At 38.3% G+C, this 27,213-nt stretch overlaps 1 protein-coding gene across 1 annotated transcript; it reads left to right on the plus strand.

The window, feature by feature from the left end:
* hibadha (3-hydroxyisobutyrate dehydrogenase a) lies at positions 1–25,710 on the plus strand. The gene is made up of 8 exons (XM_044138758.1): positions 1–172; positions 2,485–2,645; positions 2,771–2,880; positions 2,966–3,087; positions 18,578–18,711; positions 18,993–19,069; positions 23,490–23,646; positions 24,399–25,710. The coding sequence occupies exons 1-8, from the start codon at positions 112–114 to the stop codon at positions 24,555–24,557; spliced, it is 981 nt and encodes a 326-aa protein (XP_043994693.1). The 5' UTR covers positions 1–111; the 3' UTR covers positions 24,558–25,710.
* Positions 25,711–27,213: the final 1,503 nt, after the last annotated feature.

Raw genomic sequence — 27,213 nt, forward strand, 5'->3', positions numbered from 1 at the left:
AACTGATCCGGCGCTGCTATTGGTCCAAAAGACACTGAATCATAACCGTTTAGTGTGGCTTTCCAGGCTTGACAGCTGTCACCAAATACCGAGGTCGAGGGGGAGAGAAGCATGGCTGCGTTGTTTAGAGGGTCCCGGAGTATATGCTTCAGGTGGAACAAGCATGTCTTCGGTAACGTATTCGTTTGCGTTGTGACGTAATTTCCCCTTCATGGGAATATTCTTCAGTCATAAATACAAATGGAATCTCCCTTACTTCAATTTGTTAGCTAGCTTTAGCCCTTAGAAAAAAGTATGTAAAGTTGGAGTCCTTGTTAATGTTGCAGCTCGGACACAATGTCCCTGAGTCCATTATGTATTTGAATACCAGGTGTGCGCACAGAGATACGGGGTCCATACCTGCAAATAGCAAGTTGTTTTAAAACTCTCTAAGGCTGAGCTTTAATAGGTTTTAAATGTCACAAATGCTTAAGTTTTACTGGCTGTGTGCAAAAATCTTTGCTGAGCGTTTGAGTCCTTGAAATCCTAACTCTAACTATAGCATCGAGTACTCATCACTAATCCCATAGATAAAAACTGTTGGGGTTTAATATTTCAGTATTGTACTAATGTTCCAATAGGCTGCATAAGTTGGCTTTTTAAGAGTAATGAATGTTTATTTTAAACCAAATCTGAAATTACAGCTGGAATAATTTATTGCGGGGTATTTCCTAAAATAAAAATGTTGCAGCATTTGCTATATGAATCAAATCAAATCAAATTTTATTTGTATGGTACCTTTCAGCAGCAAGGCATTTCAAAGTGCTTTACGTCATATCAAACACAGAAACACAATGTCATCAAGTGGGGGGTTCTTGCTTTTGCATCCATAAAAGGTTTACCAGCTACACTCCTACTGTGTTATATGGAACGAAATGCCTATTGGTATTTTTATTCCCACTCATGCTCACAATCACACAGTTTAAAACGATGTAAACAGCCTTTCAATGGGCTTCCAGCACGAGGCTCCGTACGCCTCAAAGTGAATAAACAAAGTGTAAATAAAAATATTCTTGAGTAAAGTATTTGATTATTTGATTTTCATATATATGCTTAAGCTAAAATATAGAATAAACAGTGACTAAATTAAGTACCATGTTTCAAATGCTTACTGCATAATAAATTGTTTCTGTTTGGTTGTTCTTCTGTTAATAGAATGAAATTGTGAGGGGAACGAGCTAATATTAGCTGGTCCGTTGGTTTGTCTGTGTTTGGGTAGAGTCTGCAGCAGGGTGCTGCAGTCACGCTGCTCATCACTTGCCAACTGCAGTTTAAAAATGGTAGTGTCAAAACAAGAAAAATGTGGGACTTTTCACACTATGACTTATGTGTTTTTCACAACCGGAAATATTTTGAGACACACAAATTTGTTTTTCTGGCCGGAAAGGAGAAGTATGGTCAACCTTCTGGTCGGCAGCAAGAGGTTTTGGAAACCACTGCTTTTACTAAGCTTTATATAGCTTGACATGGTTTTGATTATTAGACCTAATTTTTTTTTCTGAATCTCAAGGAAAAGATTTTAAGCCAATGTAATGTTATGATCATATATTAGCTGTTTTGAAACTAAGTTTGGAGGACTTCATAGACCTTAATCCTGGTAACTGGCCCTTGCCTAGTTGCAAGATTACAACTGTCTGACTCACAACATTATTTTGAATACCTCTTGGGGGGATTTAAAGATAATGAATGTCTATCAAGTAAATCGCGAAATGTTACTATGACAACTTAAAGACATTGTCACATGCAGCTCAGTGTCTTGCAGCACTGCATCAATCAGACAAGACAAAAAAAAAAAAATCAAGAGAAATTTAAGTGTGATGAGATACATATTTTGAGTTATTTTTGGTGTCCACAATGTGCTTAAACAACAAACTGCCTAGATTGAAGACTTTATTAAGCTATTTTTGTTTACATGACCTTAGTAAATTTCCATAGAGTTAGTCTGTTACTGAAGCAACACTCAAAGTTTAAAACATCAAGTAAAACTTGACAACAAAATCTCTTGGCAAATTTTGATGGGCATACATTAGTTTGGAAATGCTTTGGAACTATAGCGTGACGGTATTTACTCAGCATGTTGTAAAGCTGGCTGAATTTACTTTAAGCTCATTATTTGGGTATCTTTGTCCAGGTCTAATCCTTTTTGTTGTCTGGCTGATTCACCTCCTGTTTCCAGATTTGTCTGTTGGATTTTGTCTCACTGTTGGATATTGTGAGCTAATCTGGGCAGAACTACTAAAGGTCTGATGAAAATGAAAGGACAAAGACTTGCTGCAAAATTAACAAATTTCTTGTTAAATATATAGCTGGGAGGGGAAACCCTCAGCTTTTGTGTGGTATTTATTCTGTAATTATTTGCTAATCAGAGAAATCCCTCTGGACATTGGAGATCAACGTTAGTCATCATTACACTTAACTTCATTGTTCATTTTTCTTTTTTACTAGGATCAACAAGATCCATGGCCTCAAAGACACCAGTGGGTTTTATTGGTCTGGGAAATATGGGAAGTCCCATGGCCAAGAACTTAATAAAAAATGGTTATCCTGTCATCGCCACTGATGTCTTCCCAGAATGTTGCAAAGAGCTGCAGGACTTGGGTGCCCAGGTAAGATGTTGTAAGTAACTATTAAATGTCCATGCAGCAACATATTCTTCGAAAGCCAGTACAACTCATTTACTTCAAACCGCATTCATTTTTGCCCTCGTGATGACAATGAATCTGACATTTAGGTGGTGGACTCTCCTGCATACGTGGCAGAGAAAGCAGACCGCATCATCACAATGCTGCCATCTAGTCCAAATGTCATAGAAGTCTACACAGGCTCTAACGGCATCTTGAAGTAGGCAGGTTCTTGCTTGATTATGACAATTATAATAAAAAAGCTGTGCCTGTAATGCACATGTGATCTGACTAACTTTGCTCAGGAAGGTGAAGAAGGGAACGCTGCTGGTCGACTCCTCAACAATTGATCCGGCTGTTGCTAAAGAAATGGCTGTAGCGGCAGAGAAGATGGGCGCCGTCTTCATGGATGCTCCAGTGTCAGGAGGTAAGCGTTTGTTTATAGCGCCTAATTAAACACATTTTTGTGATCTGTAAAAGTTACATTACATCATCAAATTTCAACGTATTTTGACATATAATTCTAATGTCGAAAGGAGAGGGATAGTTATTTTTTTCAAAAAATTGATAAGTGTGGTATTTGTAGTCGGTCTCTTGTTTTTTGGTGAAGTTACAGCTACTTTGGGAGGGATATCTGAACCAGTGAGCCACATCTAAAAACAAAAATTCTTATTTTTTTCTTCTTTGTCAAATTTAAATCTTGAAAAAAGAATCCTTTATGTTCAACACTAAATGTTTTCTGTACATACTATTCTTTAAATGGCTTCAATGATGGTGATGATTTTAACAACCGTTTGATTGTCATTTTGTCTACTTCCTGTTTGGCTTGCAAATGAGTGATATTGTGCACCACAACAAATGTGGGCATAAATGCACAGCACAACTGCCCACATATAAAATGGTAGGGCAAAAATATTTAGCTTGAAAGTGAGTTCATACGGCGATGATTCATTCAAACTGTTGTCTGAGTGCACGCAATTGGAGACCTAGACCACTACCCCACCCAGGGATTTAAACGTTGTGGTGAACACAGTCTGCCTGTTATCCACAGCAGTGGTACATGACTCCTTGTGACAAATTTCTAATTCAAGAAGAAACAAAAAGTTTGCCAAGATAATTTCTTTTCTCTGGGTATGACCAGCATTGTGGCTCTGATGAGGACAGGCATCAGCTCCCCTTTCCTCCAAAAAACATAATACGTCCATCATAATACCTTGTGTTTTTTTTTGAGACCCATAAAGTTATGGTGTGAAATATATTAAAAGCGAATGAAATCACATGACTGTTTGGCTTTTTTATACATAAGCAGTAATTGTTTGACTCGTGAAGGTTTAACGGCACAACAGTAATGAAGCGGTCAAACCTGTTTGCTGGTAGCTTTCCCTAAAAATCTTTTCAAACTTCAGCCACAGTTGGGATGGGCTAAATGGCCTTAAAAATGTGTGATTATATTTATAGGAATAATGATTCACCAGTACATCAGTTACATTAAGCATGGTAATTGTACCCATAAACAAGATTCACCAATTACACTCATTATTTTTTTTACTTTTTATTTATGCATTGATCCCCTCATGTAAAAGAAAAAAAATACTCAAACCGGTAAAGTAACAATCTCAGTGGTCAGTTTTTTTTATGTTTGCAAACATATTGTCTTAGTTATTGTTATCATGACAATATATAATTTTTTCACACAGTTATTTTTTTTTCTTGGTAATGGTAAAAAGTATGCTATTTAGCAAATCCTATAATTCACACTCTTGGATTGGAAAGGAATTTAAAATGTTCTAACCCAGTCTATCATCCACATAGCTCAGACACAGAAGAAAAGACTATGTCTAATTGCTAATAAACATGCTGATGGAACCTTTTGAACAGAGCATTTATTGATGAACATTAAAAATGTGATTGGGACGTGTCGGCAGAAGTTTTGGACCCATATGAGTCAGACAAAAATTCCAAACAAATGGAAATCAATACCTTTTCTTAATTGAGGAACTTCATGTACCTCCAAAATCAACATCCATGGTCGCTTTACTTGTGTGGCTGCTGATTCACTGCTCAAGTTATGCGTTGTACTGACTATGTGGTTTGACTCTCATCTTTCAATTTTAGGTTGTTCAAGCAAAGATTATGTTTGTTGAATAATCTAGGGGCCATGAAAAGGCTAATTGTGTTTCATTCCTCAATATTTATATGTACTCAGGCTCTAAAACGTAATGAAAACATCTTATCCGATAAATGTATTGCATTAATGTCTCTGGGTTGAAATTTTGACTTCACTTATTTTAGAAAGCAGCATAACTTTTGTAGTGTTGAATTAAATATCATTGTCAGCATTAAGCGATATTGGGATCTTTTTTAAAAGCTCATATATTTTTTGAATTGTTTGAGTTTCATCAGGATGGTCAGACATTGAACTTCAAAAACATAAAGGCAGCGTTTTGTGACAGTGTGATATGTACGAAAATTGACAGCTATTTTGGTAAGTAGCAGGTTTTGTGAAAAGTTAAGTATATGACCCCTCTGCCTTGGCTCTGAACTCCCTTATACTCTTTTTGTATATCTAAACTATATTACCTTCTGGCTTAGTGCTTGGACATGGGTTGTAATTACGAAGCAGCCCAGCCAATGTGCCCTCATGAGGATTTTATTGCTCCTTTTGACCAGGGGTCTTAAAGGCAAGGTTAAGGTTTTAAGTCCTCATTATGTTGGCGCTGTCTACTCGTGATGGCTCCTTGACAGAGCACAGAATCGCCAGTCGTCCTTAATGGGCACAGCCGCTGTGGAGAATCCTGTGTCAGGCCTTTTTCATGTTGATGGAGCCGTAATGGCGGCTATCCCATGTTAGTGCCTTTCATGTCAGATAAAGAGTCATAAAGTAGAGAGAAACTGCTCTCACATGGAGAGCAGGAGACGAGAGGAGGGAGATAAGACATGAAGGAGATACATCGCAGTTAAGCTGTCCATCCACCCTCTTCTCCTATTCTCTTTCTCTTTTTCACACACAGGTTTCTGTTCCCTGGAACTCTTTCAAAACTAGTAGCACTGATGATTTATTCTTATTGTCTATCCCTCACTTTTTAACTCATGCACAGTACATGTCTCTATTCCCATAAACACAAACCTTGCCCCTTTTTGGTCTGTTTACCAGCTGGCGTCTGGAGAACACACCGACTGCAGTTAGAGAGATCAGAGCCTTAAGGCCGTTACTCTCCCCATTACACATGCACTGTTTACATACTACAGCCAGTCCACAGTCTGTGTGTGCAGCTCTCTGTGAAGGTTCCTCCTCCCAAGTCTCCTAACTAAACCTCTTTTACTAGCCTGAGATGACCAATGATTTACCTGCCTTCTCTGGTTTCTGCAGCCAGCACTGCAGACACTCTTAGTTAGCACGCTCATGTTTAGCCTGTAGCAGTGTTGTAGTGCTTAAAATACTCAAGAAAGTATTCAGAGGTAATTTTTGCTTTTGGGATATTTGATTTTATTTCTTATTTTTCCCCATATACGTCTTGTTGAAAGCAGAAATACCAGAGGTGTATACAGATTTACTCCGTGGATATTTTACTACCGAAAAGAATTTATTCATTCAGCCCTCTCTAAAGAGATATGATGGTGTGACATCAATAAGATGACTCAGACCTGTTATTAAAGTACCTTTCTGTGGATGAACATTGTGGAAAATTTCCCAGAGATGAATCCCTCTCCATACCTGACCCCTCCTTTTTTTATTGTGCTTCTTATTTCTGGATGGAATATGTTGTTACATGCTTTACTACAACCAGGAGATGGCACCCTACCCAAACAGGGCACCATCAGATCAGTTTGACTCCTGTCTACTTACAGCACTGTGCTAAAGTATTCCTATCTCTATAACTATTTTCCATTTTCACATGTGGCAATCACAAAACTCAAAATATTTTATTGACACCTTAGGTGATGGACCTAAAACATTGTTTGTGGAGATAAAAGAAAAGCATGCTTTTTTTCTTTGTGAATAAAAGTCTGTAAAGTCCAAATTACATTTTTATTCAGCCTTTTTATCTAACATATCTAAATGAAATCCAATGGAGTCAAATCACTTGGGTGTAAGTAGCTGACCTTTATTCTCCGTGAAAGAGGAAACATCAAAACGGGTATGAATACCGCTTCAAGTCATGTGTAGGCATTTAGTTTGGAAACTAAAAGAAAAAAAATGGAAGATCAACAATTTGTTAGCTAAAATACTGTTAGTTTTTGGATTTTTTTTTTTTTTTTTATTCATCGTTTTTTATTCAACATACTGTTATTAGTTAAAGTTTGATTGGATCCTCTGTCCGGGGTGTGTTGTTCAATCACAGCTGGTTTAGTCCTCCAAGAGAGAAAAAATGAAACGGGATTATGTTTCTATGCTCTTCAATTGTCTAAGTCACACCCTGTAGTCTTGTGGTTTCTGTGTTTTTTATTTTTATTATAGAATTTATTTTGATATGAAATAAATTCCTCTTTGTCTTCTGTGAGGTGGCATATTTTATGCTGAAGTCTGTTTTGTAGGTTTTGTGCGTCACTAGGGGTTTGGCTCTCAACTGTGGGATCTAAATTGCAGAGTCATAACCCCTTTTTTTAAAACGAGGGTAATCAAAGAAACTCACTTTCTTCTTTTTCTCATGATGCTGGTTTTCCATTTGTCCACAGTGACCAGCGACTTGGCTTCAGATACACAACAGCCAGCTGCATCCTCATGGCCCAGACTCATGCACAGCCATCTATTTATCTACAATGCCTTGCCAAAGTATTCATACCCACATGTACCTTTTCACTTCTTGTCCTGTTGCAAACACAAGCTTCATTTTATTTAGTAGACCAACACAACGCAGCACGTAACTGCAGAGTAAAATAAAAGAAAGTATGTTAATCCAAGGTGTAGTGTGTAGTTCCGCTCAAATGCTTTTAGTTTAATCAGTTCAGCGTCATGAAAACAATGGAATATGTTATAAAACAATATCACAAGCTTTAAACATCTCACACACCACTGTGCAGTCCATAATTTAAAACGCTGAAAGCGCATTGTACAATTGGAAACCTTGCAAACTCACCTATACAGAACGGCTATAGAGAGAATTATTCAGAGAAGCAGACAAAAGACCTGTGACTCTGGAGGAGCTGTACAGATCTAAAGGAGGAGGAGAGAGAATTTGTCAATGACATACTGTCCTGCACTCCACAAATCTGGCCTCTATGGAAAAGGTGCAGAAAAATGTCCTGTTTGCAGGTTTACCACAAGCCATGTAGGACATGTAAAGATGTGGAAAAAAGTGAATAACCCTGTCTATTTGGTGAAGCATGCTGGTTATAGTATATTGGAAAGATGGATGGAGCGCATTCCAAAGAAAACCTGCAAAACACTTGAGATTGCACCTTTCTGGAGGCGAGCTACCCTATGCATATCTACAGCTGATATGGAGTATTTGAAATCAAAGCGTATCCATATGTTAGAGCGGTCCAGTCAGAGTCTAGGCTTATTTCCAATTGGGCATTTATGGTTGGACATAAAGATTTCAGTCCTGAGACAGTTTCTCCATAATTCAGTATTGCGTGCTGAATAGATATCTACACAAAGCTTAATATTTTTTACACGAATTAAACAGTTTCCATCCTTCCAGTGAGGCTATCTTCATAGAAGCATCACACTGCAACAGTACCATTCACTCTCAGATTGGGACTTTCAGATTAACTCTGTTTTTGGCTTGCTAAAGTTTGTGCGGACACACGTCTGCTACTGTCTGGTCTCATTAAAAATGTCCGCATGCAAAGCTTCCCACAACAAAACGAGCTCTGATGTCACAAGCTCAGGGTGTTGGCACAGCATTGGCAAGAAAAAAAAAAAAAAACGCTCTGTCTAACAAGTGGCAGGGTCGTTAGCGGTAATTACCCAAAATGCCTGTGTTTGTGTCTGTGCCCATGGTGGGCTGCCGCACCGCTAACGCTCGAAGACTTTAAAAAAGCCTTAAAAACCCTTTTCATTGCGTTTTTTCCCAGCACTAGGAAAGTAAGATATCAAATGAAAGCAAAAAGGTTGTTTGTGAGGTCTCCCAATCTTTAGCATACTCCCTCTTTAGGTTGAGTCCAAACACCACTCTAATCATATCCGTACCACATCAAGACAACCCAGGTTTTCCAATATGTCATTTGCTGACAGTCTGAACGTCATCCTCAGGCCTGTAAGAGCTTGTACTGGCTGAAACTGGCACCAGTTGGTTTGTCAGTCAAAGCCTCCAATATTCTCCTTAGACTGTTCCTGTCTCCAATCCCACAGACTTGAAGAGTCAACTGAATAGATGCCAGTCACGGAATAAAAATGTTTATGTAGACGATATCAATTTGATCAATTCCAGTAAATATAAATCATTAATGTGTATCAGACTAAATGAAGTAACTTTTTCCTTGATCTCATAACTAAATTAAATTAGCAGTCATTTGTCTCACCATTTTCGAAAGCAATAATTAGCTTTTACACTCTTTTAATACTCTATGCTCATAAGAAAAACATAAGTAACTAAGAATTACTTTTATTGTATAATATCATGACTGTTTTAAGGACATCTTGTTCCTTACGTTTCCTGAGTAAATTCTCAAATGTGGAATTTTTCCAGGAAGTGTGATGGAACCTTAACACTTGATTTCAAGAGTGTTTTTTTTTTTTTTAAATACACTTGCCTCACCCCATCATTTAATTGTTTTATTCACCTAGACAAAACAACAAATGGAATTAAATCTACTTCAACTCTGACTCAAAGTTATGACTTTTACAGTGATACCAGCCAGAATCCAACATATTCTTTTACATTATAAGAACTTCACTTTCTCTTTATCATAGTATGAATCTTTTTGATACTTACCACAATCATAACTGCCCTTGAACCTTCCTAATCTATGATGATAATCTAGTTGTTTACAAAGCTGAACCTGGATGCATGCCTACTGTTTATTTGGATTATACTTAGCCTTAAGCAATCATTTTAGACAGGCAAGGGGTGGTAAAGTTGCGGTCTGTCCTGGCCAACCAGTTTGTGTGTGCGTCAGTTGTTCAAAGACGAGATTAGCATAACAAGCCCGCTACTGACAGGTTCTGACAGAGAGGTTGGATTGAATGGATTGTGGAAGAGAGGAGGGTGTAGGGCGGTAAAGTGACCAGGGATGGGAATGATAACTGGGCAGTAATGTGGGGGTTCTTGCCTATGCTCCAGATGGAGTTAGACCCACAGCAGCTGGGGGGCCCTATAACTTTGCCCCTCTGTCACCCGCTGTGTGTGTATGTGTGTGTATAAACCAGAAGTCAGCTGGCATATGAGTTAAACAGTTACTGACTGTCAAGTATAGCATTAACCTCAGACTTTATGTCACTCATCAAAAAAAGAGGACCAATCATGATGTCCGTGTGTAAAAGTAAGAGTGTATATGTGTTTATGTGTGTCCTTTCCTGCTAACAGCCTAATTGGGATCATTATTAACTCGCTTTATCCTAGATGAGTCTCATTGGGCCAAGGAAAGGATTGATTGCAGCTTTCTCCCTCTCTCTCCAGTACCTGTCACTTGGCATTGACCAACCGTTCCCCTATGGAGTAGAGCAGTTACTGAAGATGATAATAATAATAATGATGATCATGAGAGCCGACCCAGTAGTCAATACATGGGGCCTGCAAACATGGTTGTAGCAAGAGCTTTAATCCAAAAAGCTCTAATTTCTCCTAAACCTTTTCCTCCTTTCCTAGTTTCCCTCTCCTCCTCCCTGGCCCCAAACCCAAACTTTCCTCTGTGGGCCAGTCGCTGAAAGGTTCTCATGGAGTATTTGTGTGCTGAAGTCGGTTCTCATGGCTCAGTGCTCGTTAAGTGCAGTCGATAAAGAGCTTGTTTTTAACACAACAGAGAAGCATTAGTAAAGCTGGCAGAAAAACAGTTGAAAGTGCTGATTTTTTTTTTTCCTTTTTTTTTTGCAGGGATGCTTGTGTGTGCACAAGTAATTTTTGGTTACAGCGCAACCTCGATCCACATATTTATTCGATATCCGCTGTGTGTTTTACAGGGCCTATTTGGGATTTTAAATTGTTTGAGAAAAAAATTCTGTGCTTCGGTGTAATTATAATGGCGGACCACATGAGGCTGCAGTGTTGGTCGACAAACATCCTACCATCCTACCAGCTCAAACAAGCATTCAAGCTCCATTCGCTCCAACATAGAGTACATCATAGAAAAATGCCAAGGCCCCTTTATGTGTAAATATGAAACTGTTTCAGCATGCAGGCATTCTTGCATATGCATGTGGTTAAGCAAATGTAGCAGGAAACAACAGAGTATAAACTGGACTATATATTTTAATATGGTTAAAGCCAAAATTATTTATATTCCAGGTCCAATGAAATGATTTTCTTTCAACCAAGAACTGTGTTTCTGAAAATAATTCACTATTTTCTTCAGTTCACATGTTTCTATTGTGTTTTGGTTTTGGTTGAGTTGGTGATGTCATAAACTCTTATAAAGTCCCCAATTTTAGGAAAAGAATTGGGCTCATCAGTTTACAAATCCTCCACCATATTGTACTATTCTTTAGCTCATGATGAATGACTCTGTCTTTAGGCTATCTGACAAAAGCACTGAGTTGTAATTAAAGTTCAGTTAGTACTGTATTAACTACGCAAATTTGTAATATTAGGAAAATAATTTTTCCTGGAATACTATCTAAGCAACTGGTAGGCAGATATTATGGTTGTTATGGAGACTTGAAGAAATAATGAGTATTTTGCATTTTTGAGTCACCAACAATAGGATTTAGAAAGATTCTGTTTTTTTTTTTTGTTTGTTTGTTTTTTTTGTTTTTTTTTTTTTGTTTTGTTTTTTTACTTCCATGGACCATTACAATGTATGGTCACTTCACAAACGTGGGTTCACATCCCGTCTTGTTTACCACTGTTCCATTTAAACATTTTTTTAACCATTGTTTTAATTACAGACTTGTGCAAGTTTAGGAGAACAGCGGGTTTTTTTTTTTTGTGTTTTTTTGTTTTTTTTTTGGAATCAAAACATCAAGACAAATGTCTCTTACTTGAATGATATATTCTCTTGTTTCTCCCTTTTTAAAGAAAATGTACCTCTGGGTCACATTGTACTCATACCTTTGATAAACAGGAAGTCCTGATCAACTCATAAAAGTTGATCAGTTTCTCTATAACAGCTCTGCTCGATTTGCTTTTTGGGAAACATTTAGGGTTCCTATAGTTGTTGCTCAGGGAATTTTGTAAAAACTGATACACCACGATTTTTTTTTAACTTGAATAAATGTTTCCAAGTTAAAAAGTTTTAGTTTTTCTCAAATTTTCAGTGTGAGATGCAACTGCAATAATAGATTAATTAATTTTAAAGATTTTATCATGGTTTTTAACAGGTGCTCCAACAGGATGCTATATCATGTGGCATCCTTCTCAGTGTAGTGTAGTTTGTGCCGCCTTGTATCTAACAAATGTACTTTAATTTAAACCTACCACCAATAAAAAGTGGCTACTGGTTTTACATGCTCCTTATAACTCTGAGAGACAGCCTCAGAAGCTCCAGATGACGTCTTATTGGCTACCAACTGTGGAAAATGCACCTGTTCATGTTGCACATGCACACACATATACTTTCTTTGTACATGCACCACTTCAGAGAGAGCAGAATTTTAAAAGGTCATGCAGCTGGCATGAATTGCTTTGGTTGATTCCTTTGCGAATAATCAAAGAAGTGCTAATGAACCTGGCATTCATTACAATCAGACCAAACCAGAGTTGTTTCTGTGATGTTCTGTTGCTTTCACACAACCAGTTTGAGTCTCATAATGCTGTCATTGAAGTCTGCTGTTAAACATCTGCCCTATTAGAGTTTAACTTTAGGAGTGTTAACTTGATTTCCCTTAATGAGGGACTTCAGAGCTTCACGCTATCTTGTATGGGCCACACACAATCCTTGACACATAAGAACATTTTATTGCCACTTCCATTTTTTCCACTTAATTCTCCTAAAGGGAATTTTACAGTGGGTCTTTATTGGTAGAGCAGCAATCTTTTTTTTTTTGTGGCTTGAAAATATTGGAGTTAGATGGCTTTTTTTGTTCAGTGATCAAACCCCATTAAATAGTCAACTAAACATTTCCCACTGCAACAGGGTTAAGTGGAAAAAGTGACCAAATAAAAAGAGGTTGCTTTCCCAAGAGATTTTTCTCCCCCAAGATTTTATTTTATATGTCTCTTTTTGAACTTTCTTAATTGTAGCATAATAATATTTTGCTAGCCAGATGTCTATATATATATATTGTATGAAATATACTGTTTGTTTTCATTGATATTAACTCAGACTAAACCTTTTCTGTTTTAGGTCACTTGGGAATATGGATTTTATTTTATTTTTCTCGAAATTCCTTAGTAAGAGATTTATACAAATAATTTTTTTGAAATCAGAGGTTTACATTTTGTAGCATTTCTTTTGAACTAAATTATTTGAGGAAGACTTTGATATCCTTCTGCAAGCTTCCAACAATAATTTGTGGGAATTTTGGCCCATTCTTCCTGACGGTACCGGTGTACCGAGTCAGATTTTTAAGCCACGTCACTCATACACACCTTCTTAACTCTTGTGTATGATGTTCGTTTTAAAATGTTTACTGCTTTGTCATTAAGCCACTGGCAACTAATTTGTTGGTATGCTTCAGGTCATTAGCCATTTTTTAAAGACCCGCTTGTGTCTAGGATTTTTATTTTCAATATGTTACTTAATCATTTCAGCATAATGTTCCTTTGAAATGCACAAGTCCTGCTACAGCAAAACACCCGCACAACATGACGCTGCAACCTCGATACTTCATAGTTGGCATTGTGTTGTCAGGCTTGCAGTCATCCTTCTTATTCTCCAAATAAAGGCACTCATTATGACCAAACAAATTATCATTTAGTTTTCTTTCTGATATCAGGGACAAGTTTTTAATTTATTTTAGAATGAGTTTCCATAGTATCACACAAAGGAGAAGTTTGTTTCATCTGTTGCCTAAAATACTTGCACAAATGTGTGTATGTATGGATATTATTTAAATTTTTTTTAAAAAGATCTTCTTATATTTTATTGTGGCATGAAATGATTGTGTTAATCCTAATTGACCTAAAATAATTTGATTTAATGTAAATTAAATTTGGGGGAAAAAGTCATTTTTATATACCATTTGGAAATGTATTTCAGCTATCATCATTCACACAACTTGCTTTCTTACTATTTCTTAATATGTTATTCTTTCCAGTTTCTCCACATTTCCTCTACTCAAACACTCTCTCTCCTATACATGGGCGCACACACGCACACCCGTGCCCGCACATGCACACACACACACCACCGGTCCTCATCTCCTCCCCCTAGGGGGCGTTGTGCAATTGTGCAGTGCTAACGATCCAGGACTGTCACTCCTGCTGGGATGGATGAGCCAGCAGACCCGGCACTCAGGAAGCCTCATTAGGATTCCTCTTTAATCCGTCTCTGACAGGACGGGCCCGAGAACGGGACCCCTCATGAATGTACAGTGGAAGCACACACAGCACATAGACAATACCTGAACATCTCACGCCTCTAATGCGTTTGAGTCTGTGCACAATGAGCAAGCTCTCATATGCTTAAAAATGCCGACACATTCACACACATACTGCTATGCTAATGATGTCTTATTCTTCCACCTACAAGGATCTTCCATCATCCCATTGTCACTCCTTATAGAAATCCACTACAGATCATAAGAGCTTATTATGGGTGATTAGTTAATTTGAGGGAGGGATGCTGGGAGGTAGAAAGAGAAAGATTGTTCTCCCTCCCTACTCTCTTACTCTTCTGCTTTACTCTCCTTAGTGCGATATATTGATCAGAGCGTTGACTGTGTTATCAATAATCTCCTCTTTAGTCATCTGCAAACAGTGATCTGCACTAATGAACCTGCACAGTTGTCACACAGCTCTGTGTGGGTGTGTGTTTTTGTATATGTATTTGCATTTGTGAGGCTCACCCCGCAGAATAATGACTCGGAAACAAAATAGAAATGTAGTGCCTTGGAAAAGTACTCCAACTCATTTCAACACGTTCCTATCGCAAACATCAATGTATTTTCTTGGGATAGTATATGGCAGGAGTGTACAATTGTGAAATGTAAGAAAGAAATGAGAGGTTTATGACATATGTAGAAGTAACATTCTCAAAAAGTGTTCTACTGTTTATAAAAAGAACAGCAACACATCTGCTTTTAAAGTTTGTTAGGGACATAGGAAGCATGTGAGAGAAGGCCATCTGGTTCGGGAAGACTTGAATTGAGCTATTTTTGGCTCTATGCCACTATGTGTGACAAAAAACTGACACTTTGGGAACAAATCACCCTACACATACCCTCCCCCTGTGAAGCCATGATGCAGCCATGATAGTGGCTGCATCATGGTGTGGGAAAAGCTATAGTTCAGCAGCAACAGGAAAGCTGATCATAGCGAATTGATCTAAATGCAGGCCAATTCGTGGAATAAAGCAGTGGTTCCCAAAGTGTGGGGCGCGCCCCCTAGGGGGAGGGTGGCGCCGTGCCATTGCAGGGGCGGCACGGGAAGCGGTAAAAAGAAAAACAGTTACAGAAAAGTGTTTCACTGTAAAGATGGTTTGTAGTTTGCTTTGTTGCGACCTGAAGTGTGAAACAAACTTCAGTGGAGTTTGAAAACAAAATATGTTTATAGGTTTACGTCTGGTTGATCGATGTGTGTGCCCAGTTGATTTTTTTGTTTCTTTTTTTTCGGGGGGATTTTATTGTAATCCATAGGGGGGCCCAGTAGAAAGTCTTTGGGAATCACTGGAGTAAAGAAACAATTTAGTGGTGTCATCAGACCTCAAACTTGGCCTCATGAACCCAATTAAGTTAGCTTAAAGGTCAAGTATTAAGTTCAACTGGACTTTGTAGACTGGTTACAAATGTAATACACATTATCATACAACAGTAAAGGATGAGGGGAAAAAAAAATCTATTATCTGTGTGGGCCGTATGTTTGTATTATTGCGTTCTGTGATGACCTTATGCTAAGCACATGTTAGCTTTGGCCTATGGGCAGCTGCTGCAGCATGGGCTTTGAGTTTCATTATATGGCCCTAATGACCTGCTGACGGCTCATCACTGACAAATATGCAGATACTAACAGTGGCGGCGTCATACACTTGACATCACCACAACTAATTAAAGAGGTGGATTGGGGGAGGGGTGTATGTTTTTTGCTGATGGCAGTCAAAATATGTGTAATAAATCCCATCTTTTGTTTCGTCTGCACTATAGTCCATTGTTTTGTTCGAGTAATTCCTTTTTAATTATTAACACTCACATTATTAGGTTTTCGGTACTTTGAGGCCTTTCATTAGAGCTTCATGACACCCTAAAGAGAAATTTGGACTCTATCTTCTCTCCACACCATTTTTGCTCTGTGTGAAACAAACTAAACAGATTTTAGAAACGTTAATCAAAGAAATAAAATGTAAATTGGTTATGGCTATGGATAGGAATAGACAGGATAACAATATCAAGGTATGCCGATGTTTTAGCAAAGTTTTGAGATGGAAACTTTGCTGGTTTCCATTATATGTTTTCTTTGTGTTTTGAAGTTTAATGAGATGTCAGCCAAAGTGACATAAAGCACAGAGTAGTTAAGCACTTCCCTCTCCCCACCCGTTGCTGTATTCTGCTAGTCAACTGGCCTGTTTTTTTAAGAACTACCTTCAAATACTAATTTGAAAACATGCTGCAGTTCCTTTCTATGCAATCTTTTGTCAGAAATGTTTCCAAGTCAGTATTTTGACCATATTATCACTTTTAGGCATATTTTGGAGCTGTAAAATCTTAAATGCTTAATTGTTTTAAGCACAATAAGTGTTGCATATTTGTGTGAGGAGGGAGGGTCAGACACCAGGAAGGCGGGGGTGAGGTTCTGATATGGGCTGGTATTATTAAAGATTAGCTGGCTGGACCTTTTCAGACTGGAGAGGAGCTCAAAATCAACTTTCAAAGCTTCTACTGGTTTTTAGCCACTTTTTTCAGTAAGAAATCTATCTTTTAAAAGTTTATGATTTTTATGCAGGGCTAGGGTCCATCACATGCATCCAAGTACAACTCTTTTTTTGGGGGAGGGGCAGAGGGGATCCAGGAGATGGGCACCACTGCCCCTCACAATCCCTCTTGGGATAAGATTTGAATTGTTAATGACTCTCAAATGAACAGATACTTTATATTATGTAGTTGCATAATATTTCAGCATATTAATAGTTATATATATGTATATATATATATATATATATATATATATATATATATATATATGTGTATATATATGTATATATGTGTATATATATATATATATCTTTTCTCCTGAGAAAATCAAATCTTCACTTTTACTTAATCATTTGAGTTTTATTGACATTTCCAGATTAACAATGAGCACATACAAGCAATCCTCAAATATAAGGTTTAATAAGCATAAGAGTTGTGCACAGGGTGTAGATATTGATTAAAACATCTGTTATCCAAGGAGTGCACCTCTAAACCACATGAAAGGAGTAAAAAAAAGTTTCATCCAAAATTTAGAAAGACAAAATTAGGGAGCGAGTTCTTTATAATCCATGTGAAGCGTTTTCATGGAACCTTGATTAGTTTTTCTACTCATGTCTGAGTAGAAAAAGGTCTCTGTTTGCATGTGTTTGTTTTAATACTATTTTTGGGATAAACTGTTCCACCACAGCGTTACTTATAGTCTACAGTTTCAACAGTAAACCTGTGAAAATATATATATATTTTTCCTGTGTTAAGGACCCCATTCAGGGAAGCGTGGGGTGGGATTGCCTCGTACAGCATGGCATGCTCCTTAAGCCATCAGGCATGGGGAGGGACGCCTAATTGAACATGATAAAGTGTAAAGTTAATTACCCCTCACGCCTGTCACTGATACACCCAGGAACGAGGGGTGCCCTCAGGCCCAGCTGTTTGTGCGTACGTGCCGTGAATAGTGTGAGTGGATGTGTGAGAGAGGAGGGGTGACGAGACAAAAGGCGAGGGTTCCCACGAGGGCTGTGCAATGGATGATGGCAACAGTCGCCTTTAAAAGATAGCTCAGTCCCTCTGGTGCGCCGCTACTTAACACGTCTGTCTCATCACGAGTGTCACATGCGCAGCCAGAGAAGTACAAAGGTGGCATTAAATAAAGCATTACCATTCCATTTTCTTTAAATGAGGATTTAAATTTGCTTCCTGCCCAGATCTTAATTCACAAAAATCCAAAAGTCGTATTGAGTTTTTCAAACCAAGTCTCTATGTGGTGTCAAAGTGTGAATTTAGATTTAAGTATTTTCTGTTCTCAATAATATTATAAAAATATTATTGTATTTTATTCTACATAAGTTAATATATTTGCATCCAAAATGTTAGTTTGCAAAAAATGTTATCTGGTTAATTTATGTCTTCCATCAGTAAGTTATTATTTTTATTTTAAACATACCTAGCTGCTGTGCTTGAGCTGATAAAGTTTAGGTTTACTGCTGTTTTTGTCTCACAATATATAAAAACAATTAACCAAAAATAAGCATTGTTTTTAAGGCTGGAACACCTCTGCTAATCTTTTGAAAACTAACTTAGAATCAGAAAATTTGAAATAGAAAACAATTTTCAGAAATGTAAAATTTTTCACTTCATCCATAATATACCCATTTAGCCCAGTCCCAGTGGAAGTAAGGAATTTAGATTGGTATATAAACTCGGTGTGAAATAACCTACATGATGTGGCTTGATTGTCTTGAATCATCATGCCCACTGTTTGCATTATTTTGAAATTGTTTAACTCCACCGAACTAAGTGTGTCTTTGATTAGGTGTTGGGGCTGCCAGCATGGCTAAACTGACCTTCATGGTTGGTGGACTGGAGGAAGAATTCAAGGCTGCACAGGAATTATTCACCTGCATGGGAGCTAATGTCATCTACTGTGGACAAGTTGGCACAGGACAGGTAAAGACAACTGCTCATAAACTGAGTTGAAGACATGACTTGTATTGTAAGTTGACAATGTGGATATTTGTGGATAGAGGAGGAGTTCATTATCCGCATGTGAATGTGTTTGAACTTAAAAATAGTTTCCTGCTGAGTTAACTATTAGTCTGCATGTACAATTTACTTTAAAATATTCTCACATTTCTCATTATGTTTTCAATAAACAGGGTTTTTGTGCTTTTAAGTTGTACAATCCTTATGCATGCATCAGGAGTTCTTTGTCTTTCTCAACCATGCAGGCAGCAAAGCTCTGCAACAATATGCTGCTATCCATCGGGATGATTGGGACTGCAGAGACCATGAACCTAGGCATCAGGTACTTGAAGCAAATTCTTACCTGCTACGTTCAGTGTTACCTGACTCTCACTTTGCAGAGAAAGGCTTGTGCAGATGAAAGCAGATGGGCACATTTGTGAGGACTTGGCTTTGGTCGTTATGAGTGTTTCGCAATATAATAATCTGTAGTAAAAATACCACAGCTGGGATCATTATGTTAGCATGCCTAGTTGGTACATAGAAAAACCAATTGGTAGATGCAGATGGCCTTCCTCAGCTAAATCCTGGATTATGAGCAAATAATCAAAAATAATTGCCCTTATAAACATTTCATGTACATTTAGTGTAAATACAATTTACTTCGATACAGGTTTGGAAATGTGTCTGTGTGTTAGTGTAGTTTATGGAAGTGGAAAGGGGTCAACCACTCCCCAAGTCCAAGCAGCCCGCCTCTGTTAGAGCAAGACGGATGAGGAGGTGGAGCCGCAGTCTGATTTACATCTGCTGATGGAGCGTTTGCTTGAATCCTGCAACGCCCCCGCCACTGAGCGGCACCTAGAAATCCCATTAGTACTTATGTCTCATCCTGATTGTGTCTCCTAGACCAGGTGCTGAAGGATGATGGGATATGAAGTCTTCAAAATAAAAGCCCTTTTTCCACTTGACTCTTTAGGATGGATGGATGGATCTCAAATCATTTATTTTGAAACGTTTATCACAATAAGAATTTCGATTCATCATCCCGATAAATTGCAATTAATGATGTTCAACAAAAGCCAAACTGACAGTGTTATTGAAATTTTATTTTTACAATTTTCTCCACTGTTTGTTTCACGAGAGCTTCAATGAATATCCGCGAGTTCGAAAATATGATTAAATGCAATTAGTGTGCAGCTTAGTGATTTAAATCACGCATCTGGCATCCTGAAGACACTTATTTCAAATGGGAATGTTTTTCCAAGAGCAGCATTTGTGTTTGTGGCGCTACGAATGTTGTGCTATGCATTCATGCCCATACAGTTAACTAAAAAAAGAAGAAACAAATACTCTTTAATTATCATTTTTATTATTAAATAGCAGTACCATGAAATAACATTACAATTTAAGACCATATCACCCATTGATATATATATACTGCGTTTCCTTTTACTATTGCCCTTTTATGTGTTTGTTTTTAATTGTAAAAGTGTGTGCGTGTGTGTGCATCCAGTTTTGCACGTGTGAGTGTAAATTGCTCTTTGCACAGTGCAGCTGTGTTAGTACGCCTGATTTATCTGCGCTGAGACAGAGGAAGAAAATTGGCATGAGCAGCCTCACATAAATCCCTTCTCGAGGCTTCTGAAATATGGAGGCGTTAAGCGAACAACACAGATTTACACATTGCCTCACTGTCTTGGAAACATGCACTCTCACACAGATTCTGATTTATATCCAAAACACATTTTCTAGTAGTACAAGTTCTCTGTGTATGTCATTAGTGTTACTGTAAATAAAAAAAGGATTTCTTTCTGCTCCGTCCCATCACAAAATGAATTATCTTCATTTCCATGAAAGAGTGACTCGCATGCGGTCTTGATAGTTTAAGCATACAACCACCATTGTGTGGCCATCTATTCTTCTGTTTCTCTCTCGTCTTACTCCACTTTCTCTGGGGCTTTTATTAGAGGGCTTGACAAAGTCTGTCATCATTTAGAGAGAGCTCACTCTATGTAAATCTCCCAAGCTGCATTGCAGCCCTGCCTCTTATGCAGTTAAGGAGCTCTCGTAGGCGCATGTGTGTTCAGGCACACAACAAATTCAGTCCAGAAAGAGCGCTCACAGCTAATTTACAGGACAATGGCAGTAACATTTTATCATGCTGAACTCAGGCCTGATAGAGCAGCCATTTCCTAATAGGCATTTGTGTGTGTCTTCTTACTTACTCATGCTAAAAAATGCACATGAAACACACTCACACACGCACACTGTTCTTTTCATAGAGTTAATTTGTTAAACTCAAGTGGAAGCTCTGGCTGTCTTCTGCAGAGCATAATGTGCACATAGTCCAAGGAGTGGCAGCACATGACAATTATGAACACACACATTCCCAAACCAACATGGCAACCATGTTGTTTTGCATTTATTTCTTCTTTTATTCCTATTTTTATTGTATCTGGCTTATCACTCCATTCATATTTGATTTACTCGCAGTAAAGCAAAAGCACGTTTTAATTTTGTTTCATTTTCCCAACAGACTGCAATTTTTACCTACATTGTGATGGTCGATCTTGTAAAATATCATTAAAATAAACAAAGCACCCTGTACAGTTCGATCTTGACAGGATGTGAATACTCTTTCACGATACTTTAAGAAGCTATAAATGTTAATCTAATTGCACGACTGTCATTTTAGCATAGAGACATACATCAACAATGTGTTTGATGCAAAAGCCTCATTTGTATCTCAAAGAAACCAAAGCTCATAAACATCTCTATTTGCGAGAACACGAGTACAAATACATCTCACATCTTTTCTAAAATGAGCTACTGAGAGATGGTGAGCATATGTTGCGATAAAGATTAAACATCAGCAATAAACACGCTTATTGTCTCTATAAGTGGGATAGTAAACATTTGTCTGTGTGTTGGTGCTCGTTAGCTCTTTAATGAAATAATAAATGGGGAACGGGCTGGGCTTCCTCTCGTGTGGGACCGAACGAGGACGAGAAGCTAATCATGATGAAACAGACACTTAATATCACTGCTGCAAATGAACTCCACCTGCCAGCGCTCCCAGCTCAGAAACCCATAAACACCCTCCCCTCTTGTTTCCATCTGTAGCTCCATCTCCTTTTTTAATCTGCAGCAACATTACAAGGCAACACGTTCGTGTCTGTTTATCCATGTCGATCTTGTTAAAGCGTGACATGTCCTCTTCTCCACGCAAATTACCACAGGCGAAGAGCAACACCACAGCGTCAGCTAATAACCACAGCTGAGTGTGGGCGTGTGTGTGTGTGTGTGTGAAGGGAACAAGAGGGGAACATCATTGATTTATCGTTAACAGAGGACAACAGCTCCCCGTCAGCTTCTCTGGTCGCCGTAACAAACGATCCGTGCGCTCGGACCCGCTTTATTGTAGCTCAGCCAGTAACCTTTTCAGCTGCTGACCCAGAACGCAGGGAGGGGCTGCCTGTTTGATTGCGTGTGTGTTTGAGTGTGAGTGTATAAGTGGAAAGCTGAACAGAGGGGGGAGACTTGGACGTCAAACATATGTCCCCAAGAGTCCATAGACGGGAAGGTGTCAACTTGGATGGAGAGGGGGGAAGGAAGAGCAGAGGACAAGCAGAAACGGCGAGGCATCCGTTAAGGCGTGTAGTAAAAAGGCTGAGTGAGATTGCTTTTTACATCACAGGCACTGATGCCACATTTCCAAAAGTAGTGGTTAATAAAAATAAAAATTAGAGTGTCTGGGAGAAAACATAAGCAATGAAGGGGGAATAGAGAGACAGAGAGACTAACTCCAATCCCTTTTCTTAATTAGTTACTAGACAGATAATAAAACTGTGGTTGTAATGGCAGAATGAAAGCCAGGTGGAAAAAGGGAGGGAGGGCTGCTGGCTTTAAGGACCTATGATGGTTTAATCGTCATATTGAGAGCAGAATGGAGTTACAGGCCTGTAAGTAACAATAAACTAAAACAGCTAGGACTTGATGTGGCCAACTTTACAGTGGCCTTTAAATCAGTAATTTGCAAAAGCTGCACTCCACTGGCACACTGGATGCCCGAAACGGGCGCTACGGTTACACCCTTACTGCTGTAATGGTTGGCACTTAATTTTTCTATGCTTTCTTTTCCTAGGTTTGGTCTCTTTTCTTTTTCTTGGTAGCTTTTAGCCGCTCATTATCACAACCCAGAGATTTGCCCTCATGCATCCAAGATGTCTGTTGCAGCATTTTGGACAGCGGAGCTAACAGTTTGCCTTGAGATATGACGGCAAGGTTTACAATTCCCCTGTGCTGCTTTACCACTTCTCCTCCTCTTTCTTGGCAACAAAAAAAAAGGTTGATGAAGGATAGTTCCATTGGTGGACATCAATACTGCATTAGCCAGCATTACAAAGGCTTCAGCTATTAACACTGAGGAATGGTCAGTGCCTGGCTTAAGGTTCAACTGAGGTCACTGGAATCACCAGAAGACAAATTTTTACTCGCTTTGCTTCTCGCAGCCTTGAAAATGATCCCTTTGGCTCAAGCTCGTCTTCTCTAAATGATCACTACTCCAATTTTCTGTTTTAGCTTTTCTATTTTAACTCATGCCAAGTTGGTAAAACCTTTAAAAGAAATATGTGATAACATACTTATATATTATGAAAAATGTATTATCTTTTCCGAACTATTCCTTTTTAAATGAATTTATGAGTCAATGAATGTAAACTCTAAAGAGGATAATGACTGCTGTTGGGTTCATCCTGTTTTAGATTGGGTTTGGACCCCAAGTTGCTTGCACAGATTCTTAACATGTCATCGGGTCGCTGCTGGTCCAGTGACACATACAACCCCGTCCCTGGAGTAATGGAGGGTGTCCCCTCAGCCAACAACTACCAAGGTGGTTATGGGACTACTCTGATGGCCAAGGTATTTCCTGTCTTTATTCTGGGAGATTTTGTTTCCCTGATTCTTTGTTACAGCTGCGTTAAATTATAATTTCTAGATCTGTATCATCTGTCTTTTTGCACTTTTTTTTTAGCCTTTAAGAAAAAATTGATTTATTGTTTTAAAAATGAAAAAAATTGGAAATTAAAAGTTTGAGCAGCTTTGAAAAAGTTTAACATTTTTGTTGAACTGGATTTGTTGAGTTTAGCTTTAACTAAAGAACAGGCTTGTCATGGCAGCAGGCCTTTTACTCACTATAGGTCTCCAATCCACATCACTACTCCACATTTTATCTCTTTTCTTTTTTTTACATAGACAACTCCCTTAATATTTTATGTTTTCCTTCAGTGGTCTACTTCATATTTATCTCCAAGGTCCTTTTTCTGCTGAAATGGAAGAATTTTATTCTTTAGGACCCAAAGTTTTGGGAGTCCCTCAAAGACACCTGCTGGTGCCACTTTAATTGACACTACAAACTTCCCTTGGGTCAATTCTTACATTAATACTTTACTACACCCGTCTGTTATGCGAATGATACAAAGATTTTATAAGTCTTACTCGTGACGATCCATCCTAAATTGTGAGAGGTGACTTTCTGGATGGCTAGTAATTAAATAATGGCAATTCTGATATTGTTTTATTGTGGCACTTCTTATAATTATGTAAATCTTGTATCTCATTTATGGCCATCATCAGTAATATTTCTGACTGTGTTTTACTTTTCAAATGTACAGGATCTTGGCTTAGCCCAGAACACTGCCACCAACACAAGGACACCCATCCCTCTGGGTTCCCTTGCCCACCAGATCTACAGAGTCATGTGCTCTCGCGGCTACGCCAACAAGGACTTTTCATCCGTCTTCCAGTTTCTGCGCGAGGAGGAAGCACAGTGAATGGAGGTGGACCATCGCTGACAACTATGATGATAACTATGATAGCAACAGCTATGATGGACTGTAACTCAGACCTCAGAATCATGCACCCGAGTGTCCCTTATCCCAGTATTCTCAGGAGAGACTTAAAAGAGGCCAAAATGCTGTCTTGACACCTCTCTGCTTGTTGTCAACTCCCTCTCCTGTACCTGAAGAGATGCTAAGACTTATTTAAAAATGTCTGCCCACCCAAAAAATACAAAAATCCTGGTTGAGCTTTACTAAAACGCAGTGTACAGTAGCTGCAGATTTACATGCAACTATGCAACTTGTGTATCATTTCCTGGATGGTTAAAGACTGGAAATGAATCGGCTTTGAAGCTCCAGCATGTTTTTGTTAGAATTGTGCTAAATATCTGCTACCTGTATGACCTAACCCCGATTCTGCAATGATGTGGACAGAAAAAGAAAAATAACCATGCTGCTACTAATACAAATGCAGTTGAGGAAATTACAACCAACTGCAGAGGTTATGACTCTGTTGTTACCCACATTATACCAAAGTTGCCCAAAGATGAGGCTCAAAGTTTACTGACGTTCAATCACATTTCTTCATATTATGAAAGGAAATTTAATTTAATACCTACCTACATTTATATATGTGTTTTGAATTATGAATACACTACATTTAGAGTTGTTTTAGTTCATTTTCAACTATGCTGTGAGAAATCTTGTTTGTGCTGTGTTTGTTGCAGTGCAACATTTCAGGGCCCTTTTGATACTGCTACAGAGTCTCTCTGAACTTAATTCTTTACTTTGCTGTCTACATCTGCCCATTGAGCCATCAGAGTATTATTTTGTGACTAATAATGTCAATATTTTAAACATTGTTTCACTGTCTAGCACTTTCTTAAGCCCACTGTATCTTCACCCTGCCTATCCCATTTTGTCCGATTCAACTGTGTAAATTGTCCGTGAGGAATGGTTTCATCGTGCTGTGTGAATTTGTACATAATTTATATTTCATAATGTTGTGCAGCATTGATGTATAGACTGTTACTTTCTTCTTTAAAAAAAAAAAAAAAATTATTCTAGTTTCTACAGTTTGTCTTTAATCTGTGAAGCCAAATGTCAGTCAAACTGCTGCAGAAAAATAAAAATATTTTGTGTATTCAATTTTATTGTAGCATGTATTTTTTGTATATTTGAAGTATTTTTGTGACCTCTATTAAATGTATATCATTATCATAAGACTTACTTTGGAGGCTAGAAATGGTCACATTTTGACATAAAAAATATTGTCTTTGAGGAATGAATGATAATCTGATGTTTTACTTTTGAACCATTCTGATAAATACCAAAAGGAGAACAACAAAGACCAAAACAAACAGTTAAAATCGCAACTGGGAGCATTTATTTAAAGTGTTTATTACACATTTTTTTAATACCCAACAAACAAATCTCATCAGAACATGTATTCTAAATTGTTAAATATGACTGTTTGGCAATATTCAAACATAGTGTTCCCAAAGTAGATGAGATCACACACCTTATATTTGGAGTTGATGGCACTGACATTTGTCTCCTCAGTGGGTTTCTGTTATTCATTTTTACTCCAAAACTCTTCAGCAGGCGTGCACATAAAGCTTAATGTCAGCCAAGGAGAAATGGCAGCACTAATCTCAGAATGATGCCCTTATTTCCATCATTACAATGAAATGAGAGGGGAAAAAACAAATGTGGTTTTGTTTTATTTTACGCACTTTTTTTCTGATGCCGAGTGCGTCTTCGACATTTTATGGAGCTGCTGTTGTCTAAAGTGGCAGTCGCAGCGTTAGCAGACTGTGGCGAGCCGTTGGTGGCAGGAGTCGTGTTGTGGGCTCATGACTCACTCTGTTATTGTTCTTTGGGAAGTTATGCACTTGCCTCAGCTGTGTTCTTTGAAAATTATGGTTTTGCTGTCTCTAATGAAGGGGAATTACTCATGTAAACTCATGTAGACTCTGTCTTCCTGTCTGATCACTTTTACCTGATGTCACTTTTCAGGCATTTTTTTTTGCCGTCTTGGCTTTTACAAACAATAGACTTTGGTTTTTCTAAAGTGGAGTTACGCCTCTGGCTGGGCCTGCTGAATTAGGTTGTGTAGTTGATTCATATTTGGGTCTTTTAATTTGCCTGTGTTTTATAGCAAGCTGCTGAGCCGGCGGTTTCCTCATTAAAGGACACATGAAAGCAGACTGTAAAGGAGAAGTGGTGAAGCCGGTCTCTGCTGACGTCTGAATGGGATGCTAGAGACAGACCGAGTCCCAAGCCAGCCGAGCCTCACCCTCTTAGCCTGGCAGCCAGCGGTGGGACACCAGACGCACCACACAGTGACTGTGTCGACACTAGGACACAACACCAATCTCATGTGTCATTTTAGGGGATGACTTGTTAATCTATTTTTGGATCAAAAGTGTGGTTAATATTTATTGGAAATATTGATAACCACATATGATTTGCATACTAAATGAGCCTAAATTTAGAAGTGGCAAACCCAAGTGTCCAGTGACGCCAAGGTGTGTCAATGGAGCCTTTGACCCTTTCTTCTTCAGGTTTAGTGAGTTCTTCTATACTTGTAGTAATTCTCGATGCCAAAGCTGTGATTTACCATAAGACCGTTCATTCAGACCTTACA

The sequence above is a fragment of the Gambusia affinis genome, linkage group LG14 (genome assembly GCF_019740435.1).
Source record: "Gambusia affinis linkage group LG14, SWU_Gaff_1.0, whole genome shotgun sequence".
NCBI classification, from domain to species: domain Eukaryota; kingdom Metazoa; phylum Chordata; class Actinopteri; order Cyprinodontiformes; family Poeciliidae; genus Gambusia; species Gambusia affinis.

Excerpts from the sequence above, each read along its gene's own strand:
- hibadha (XM_044138758.1), top strand. The coding sequence starts at position 112 with ATGGCTGCGTTGTTTAGAGGGTCCCGGAGTATATGCTTCAGGTGGAAC. Across the intron at positions 18,712-18,992 it reads GACAAGTTGGCACAGGACAG|GCAGCAAAGCTCTGCAACAA; the intron begins GTAAAGACAACT and ends TCAACCATGCAG. Across the intron at positions 23,647-24,398 it reads GGACTACTCTGATGGCCAAG|GATCTTGGCTTAGCCCAGAA; the intron begins GTATTTCCTGTC and ends TCAAATGTACAG.